This window comes from Centroberyx gerrardi, chromosome 5, assembly GCF_048128805.1.
Source record: "Centroberyx gerrardi isolate f3 chromosome 5, fCenGer3.hap1.cur.20231027, whole genome shotgun sequence".
Lineage (NCBI taxonomy): Eukaryota > Metazoa > Chordata > Actinopteri > Beryciformes > Berycidae > Centroberyx > Centroberyx gerrardi.
Window position 1 is genome coordinate 34,829,814 of NC_136001.1, and position 7,500 is coordinate 34,837,313.

The 7,500-nt window shown below is 43.6% G+C and overlaps 1 protein-coding gene across 1 annotated transcript in view; it reads right to left on the reverse strand.

Annotated features, from left to right (window-relative positions):
* Positions 1 to 7,500, reverse strand: part of LOC139917050 (filamin-B-like) — a 94,241-nt gene that overhangs the window by 39,112 nt on the left and 47,629 nt on the right. The window contains 3 exon segments of the mRNA XM_078283507.1: positions 5,561 to 5,704; positions 6,670 to 6,783; positions 7,187 to 7,380. Of these exon segments, the coding sequence (XP_078139633.1) occupies positions 5,561 to 5,704; positions 6,670 to 6,783; positions 7,187 to 7,380 (452 nt within the window).

The following is a 7,500-nucleotide window of genomic DNA, read 5'->3' on the forward strand; positions in this document are numbered from 1 at the left end:
TAGTTAGTGAATTTTGGGGAGTCTATGACTGAGGCCACGCCCCCTTCCTCAAACCCCGTCATGTCTCTCTGCTGCAGTGCATTCTGGTCTCTCTCCTGCTCCTGTGGTGGAGAAACTGGTCTCTCTCCTCTTCTACGATGGATTTCTCCCTGTATGATTGTTGAACGTCTCTCGGTGCAAAATGGCGGCTCTAGAAAGAAGCCCTCGCTCTTTGATTCTGAGGGACTGACACCAAAACCTGACGTTTACCGCTGATGTTTTACATCCTGAAACATTTTCTCATATCAAACTCCACTGTAGCTGCTGGAAACATCTGGAGGTGACGTCACCTCGTCTACGATTGGCCGGTTATCCACCAGGAAGAGAAACACAACAAACTACTGGATGGAGCCAGGGATGCAGAGCAGCTTTAACTTCATGCATCTTATTTCATGCTGCTTGAACACAGACAGCTACTGAATGTTCCATATAGACTAATATATGATATACTGTGTATAGCCTACTGTCGATATGTAGACTGATATGTAGTCAATATGTCTCAACTGTCTCTTTCCACTGTATGTGAGCTGCTGTACATGATGTTACAATATTAGTTGTTCATATTTCTCTGCACCAAGACAAATTCCTGCACATTTATTGGACTTTTGATTAAAACAATTCTGAATTTGAAAGAATGTCACAGAAGCCGAAGAGACTCATGCGTCTACTTATGCATTTCTTTTTTTAACAAAATCATCATAAATCCCTGCTTCCAGTTGCTCAGTGCACCAAAATATAACAACATAAACGGAAACTTCATAAAAATATAATATATATCACTGAAACTAATGAAAGAAACTAAAAGAAAAAAGAAAACGAAGAACTTCAACTGAAATCAAAACAGAATAAAATGTAAGTTAAGGTTATGCAAATCACCAAAATCTAAAGCAAATGAACCAAGCAACACAGTTAAACAGTTAAATGAAATGTCTCCATTTATTATTGAAACTAACTCAGTTTGCACTGAGGTTGATCTAAATATAATAGAAGTGAAATGAATTGGGGTTGAACATGGATGAGTTTCAGTCAACAACAGATTTAGATTCACTGCTGTGAGACAAAAAAAAACCCACATATCTGGCAAAAATAAGTCTTTGAAAATAATGTTTTCCAGGAATAAAAATGCTTTCTTGTGGAAGTTTTTGTTTTGAAGTGTTGAAGTTGGTGTAACAGGTCACATGGACCCGAGGGTCAGGAGACTCAGCACTGAGAGCAAACCTCTCAACGCTGAACGATTCTACAACTTGTAAAGCTGCAGCCTCCGTAACGGTTTATGTTTCTTTATCATTTGTCTTCCTGGTTTGATTTTCCAACAAAACAGCACATGAATGCCAAAGGCCACGAGCGACCGGTCCACCGAGTTTCAGTCAAATCTAACAGAGGTGAAAACATCCGCCTCTTTCCAATTTCGTTGGAGGAGGCAACTATTTAGTCTTCAATTCAAGCAGAAAAACAACCAAAAGTGCAGTTGTGTGTTTTTCCATCACAGCAGTGAATACTAGTGACAATTAACAGCTCTGATTAGCTCGAGGCAGACAAAAACTTCAAGATCTATGAGTTTGGTTCTCTGGCCGCCACAGAACTATCCGACAAAGTCTTGCTTTGTGTGAACTTCTCTTTCACACTGGCTTCTTATTCTGCTTCTTTTCTATGGATGGAGGAAGTGTTGCCAGTTCCCAACAGCGCTGACAGCTTCGCATGTTTGTTCATTTTCTTCCTATCAGCAGTAAGGCTGCAGGGACATGCGGTGGATGCCAGGTTCCCTGCAGGCCTTCAGAACCGGCTCTGCACCGACAGACTGATGGAAATCATCTTCGCATCAGTTCTAAACTTGCACCAACATTTATGGACCGGTAGAAACTCTTCTAGACCACTAGAAACTCTTCTGGACCAGTACAAACACTGCTCGACCAGTAGAAACTCTTCTGGACCAGTAGAAACTCTTCTGGACCAGTACACAAACCCGTCAGGACCAGTAGAAACTCTTCTGGACCAGTGAAAACTCTTCTAGACCAGTACAAAAACCCGTCAGTACCCGTACACACTCTTCTGGACCAGTAGAAACTCTTCTGGACCAGTACAGACTCTTCTGGACTAGTACAAAAAGCCATCAGGACCAGTAGAAACTCTTCTGGACCAGTACAAACACTGCTCGACCAGTAGAAACTCTTCTGGACCAGTAGGACCTCTTCTGGACCAGTACAAAAACCAATCAGGACCAGAAGAAAATCTTCTGGACCAGTAGAGACTCTTCTGGACCAGTAGAAACCCTTCTGGACCAGTACAAACTCTTCTGGACCAGTACAAAAACCCATCAGGACCAGAAGAAAATCTTCTGGACCAGTAGAAACTCTTCTGTACCAGAAGAAAATCTTCTGGACCAGTAGAGACTCTTCTGTACCAGTACAAACTCTTCTGGACCAGTACAAAAACCCATCAGGACCAGAAGAAAATCTTCTGGACCAGTAGAGACTCTTTTGGACCAGTACAGACTCTTCAGTAGAAACTCTTCTTGTAGCAGCAAACTCTCAAAACGTGGCACACAGACCAGAGACTGCATCGGAGAGTCCACATGTGATCACTGCTGTGTTTGTTGTCGCTTCTGGACTCGTACCAAGTCTGTCTAATTACCACAGAAGAAGACAGCGCCAGCAGGCCGGAGGAGCCGGCAAACACCCGTCTCAAACTCCTCAGTAACACACAGGCTGCAAACCCCTCAGGCCCTCTGGCAGCTTCTGGTGAGACCGTTTCCCACAGCAAAACCGTTTATGCTAATTTAACTCTTAAAGTGTTCAGCAAGTGGGAAAGTCACACATCCAAAGAGGTTAGTGCGGGTGTGTCGGGGAAAGACAGTCGACTCAACAACAATTTCTGTTTTGTAATTTAAGAGAAACGTTTCGGACCTTCATGTGTTCAGACACGTGCGGATGAGTGCAGATGTTTTTCAAGTGTTAAAGTCCAGTGGACACTTATTAACACCCGAAAATGAACTATAACTCATCTCATGACAGTGAGAAGTGAGGACAGACAGTAAACAAAGTCAGAACATGGACAGTGATGAATTGTGGGTAATAACTAGTAGGGCTGAACGATTTTGAAAAAATATCTAATTGCGATTATTTTGACTGATATTGCAATTGCGATATGATTTGCGATATTAGAGGGAATGATCATTTTTACATCATTATTCTCATTTTCATTGAAAAACGTATTAAAATGATTGTGGTGTGATTTTTGCGGGAATCTGTACCAAACAAAGATGTTTTCTTAAGTCTGTAGAATATGATGTGTAGGCCAGGACATCTCTTTTTAATTTAAAATGGTATTTTGACACATTTCGCCTTTAACAAATATTGCGCCTCCTGCGATTTGAAAATTGCAGTAGGCCATATTGCGATTTCGATAAAATTTCGATTAATTGTTCAGCCCTAATAACTAGCAAACAAAGCTTTCAAACAGTGATAAAACCAAAATGAAAAGGTGGTTACAGTGTTACAGTGCATGGAGGATTGGTTAGTGCACGTCTGTCCGATGAAAACCTCTTAACTCCGTTTAATATTTGATATTTTAGTCTTTTAGCTGACGCTTCTATCCTGAGCGACTTGCAGTGAGGACAATGGTAGAATAAGCTTCAATTCCTACATCACCAATATTACAAGAAGCCAATAGAAAGTAGATCGTATTGAGTTCATATGTGACAGGGTTGTTCAGTGTTTTTAATATAGCGTTTTTCTTTTGTTATTTTCTTAATTTGGAATAAAAAAGGTTTTCATCCTACAGCAACAAAACAGTGATTTACAAAAATAAAAAATGGAAAATCAAGTGCAGTTAAGACAGTAGAACTTCACTTATCTGAACCTCTCACACATCCTAACTCACCAGGTTAAAAGATAAAATCTGAAATTTGACGTTATGACTTGTTATGACTAGACCCGACCGTTTTACAACCTATAAATCCATTTCAGCCTTGCCGTCACACTCTGTCTGTCCTTATGGCAAAAAGCTGCGACGCTAAATTTTCAAGTGAAAGAAATATCCAAGTCCGACAAATCACTAGATAAACCAGATACACCAGCCAGCCCAGCAGTGGGATGAAAGCATGTTTTTTTCCCCTCACAGTGAGTGAGCAGGCGGGGGGTCAGGGGGTCAGGGGTCAGGGGGTCAGCGTCTTGCTCCAGGACACTTCAGCAGGACACAGAGGCTGTTATGGGAATCGAACCTGTGAGCTCTGAGCTGATCATTCTGAAATTGCGGATCGGGCTTTTAACAGAACCGGGACAACAGACGCAATAAGCAGCGACGCAAAAAACAGCCTGTAACAATTATTACAGTACTCAAAACTGGGGAGGAAGGCGCCGGAAATGCAAAAATATCAATATTTGTGCTTTTATTTTGCTGGAAGTCCACATATGTTTTCAGGAACCCCAGAGATATTGAGATTTTTGCATTACTGGCAGCTCCCATCTCCATGTTGATTATTTTTTTGCGTTTCCACACTGTTGCTGATTAAAGTCCTCAGTGTGTCTCACTGGTTTGTACAGGCTTTGATCAGCTGGGTTCAGATCAGTGAAGTTCTGCTGCAGTTAGATCAATAAAACAGATCCAGGGTGGTCACAGTGCACAGAGGATTAGCTAGTGCATATGGTGATTAAATCAAATCATTTTCAGTCAAATTATAAATAGAAACACATGATGGCTTTAGTTAAATGTATGACATTAGTTATGATTAGTGACATTCTAGTGCAGCTAAGTTAAAACAGTGATAAGAAACAGATCAGAGATCAGAGTTACAGTGCGGTTAGTGTGTCTGGATTCAGCTGTTACACAGACAGTACAGTTTCAGTCTAAATACTTTTGTTAAACATAAAATATGTGCAGTTGCATGTTTGATCATGTGACACGCAGCAGTGTTAGACAGCCAACAACAAAACATTTTAGTATTTTAGTGGCATTAGTGCAGATCAGTATCAATTTCATTTGATTAAATAAAAATCAGAGAAAATTATGTATATCAAGTTTGTAATTCAGATGGCACGCACACACACACACACACACACACACACACACTTCCCCTATGACTTCATTTTCTCAATCGGGGTCATTTTAAATTGACTTCATTTCCCTCACTTGTTATTTTATGCATCTTGTTTTTGTTCTTTTGTAAATTCAGTTTTACAGTTCTGTTGTTTTAATCTTAATCTTTTTAGTTTTCTTCTCTCTCCTCTGACTATGTAAAAAGCCTTTCAGAATTTATTTTTTTTATCTCACCTGCACACATTGGACATGTTCTTGTGTTTTTTAGTCATTGTATTTTCTGAGAGTGTATTTTAATCTCCCTGAGCTAGAAGCTGAGCCTCTCCTCAGTGTAAGTGGTGATGATAATCAGCGGCTTCTTAGTTTTACCGCTAGAATCCGAACATTTCGATCGGACCGTTTTAAAACGCTCCTCCGGACCCGCCGGCTCCGATCGGACGACCTTAGCGCTTCCCGGTGTAACGGGGCGCCGTGATTGGCTGCTTACCCGGAAGGGGCTGCCGGGCACGCCGACTCCTCCCCAGGCGACGGCCAGCGTGTGTTTGAGCGGCGAGGCGGGGGTGTAGCAGCAGGAGTGAAGCCCCTCCCCCTTACTCCTCACCTTCACCTCCACAGGGAGACCCTCTGCATCCTGACACAGACAGACAGGAAGACAGACAGACAGGAGGACAGACAGGAGGACAGACAGACAGACAGACAGACAGACAGGAGGACAGACAGACAGACAGACAGACAGACAGGAGGACAGACAGGAGGACAGACAGACAGACAGACAGACAGACAGGAGGACAGACAGGAGGACAGACAGACAGGAGGACAGACAGGAGGACAGACAGGAAGACAGACAGACAGGAGGACAGACAGGAGGACAGACAGACACACAGACAGACAGGAGGACAGACAGACAGGAGGACAGACAGACAGACAGACAGACAGGAAGAAAGTCAGACAGTTAGAACAAAATCCCAGTCCCTGAGCTCAGTCTCAGTTCCAGACCAGCAGCCTCCAGCAGGTATTTCTGCTCTGAAGTTACTGAGCAGAAGACACAAATGCAGGGATTTCTTTCCACCACCTCCAGCAGCATGTGTCCTTTAGTTCATATAAAGTCACCAACATGTGTTTCCTGCAGTGAAGCACGGCCTGCAGCCAGCGGCAGGGTGCAGCAGGGTGCAGCAGGGTGCAGCAGGGTGCAGCAGGGTGCAGCAGGGTGCAGCAGGGTGCAGCAGCCTCAGCACCGTCTGTCTGCTGCTTTACTGACTGAGTCTGACGTTATCAAACCGTTTGTTGTTGTTTTTCACAATCTGTTATTTGTTGTTTTGGCTTCAGCAGTAAGTGCTTTTGTATTTTCATGCCAGTAAAGCACATCTGAATGAAACTGAGACACTTTCCTCAGCTGACCACCAGGTTCAACATGTCGTCCTCTGGCCAATCACAAGCAAGCTGTCATATATCTGATCAGCGGTGTCTGAGGTTTCACATGTGATGGACGGACAAACTGCCGGAATACACTTCTGTTGATTTTAAATGTGTGTGTGTGTGTGTGTGTGTGAGTGTGACAAAGTGTATGACTGATTGATGAGTCAGTGTGTGTCTTACCTGAGCTGTGATCTTCAGAGGTCCTTTCCCAGCATCCTTTGCGTTGACGGTGAACTCAGCAGGTTGGTTGACCAGGCAGCCGGTCTTCTCCAGACCGGGACCGAAGGCCTGGACCTGGAACACAGGAGGATTTATATTCATTATTGATTGTGGACTGTTGGTCTGGAAACAGGCAGTTCTGTTGAGAGACTGATTCAGTTCACACAAAAAATTATTTTCTCTTCTCAGGTCGTTTCATCTGATTATCAGAGGCTGAGAGGCTGAGAACTATTCAGTGTTCCACAAGAACAAAGCAAAAATTTGAAAAAAAAAAAAGAATATTTGAAAAACTACACAATAATAAATTTGCATAGCAGAAATATCTTTTTTCCTATCCCATAAATCATCTCACAACCCTCCAAAATGATCCCACGACCCCCAGTGTGAGAACCACTGCTGCGTCTGACTGGGTGAAGTGGTGAGCTGGTGTCGCAGCAGGTGCAGCCAGCGGAGGCGGGACGTCCCGGCCGCTCCTCACCTTGTCTGGGTGCGTGTCCCGGTCGTCGGGGGCGATGCGGGCCATGAAGGGGCTGAGCTCGATGTCCTGCTCGTCGCAGGTCACGTGCACGGCGTACTCCCCCGCCTCCGTCGGCCAGTACCGGACGTCACATGACCCGTCGTTCTGATCCTCACACTCGATCTTCGCCTGGGACGGACCCTCGATCGCAAAACCTGGACACAGAGGACTACATTAGACTAGACTAGACTAGACTAGACTAGACCAGAGACTGGAATAGATAGAGATACAAGAGCTTAGATCAGATCAGAATATATAGCATTACAATACATTAG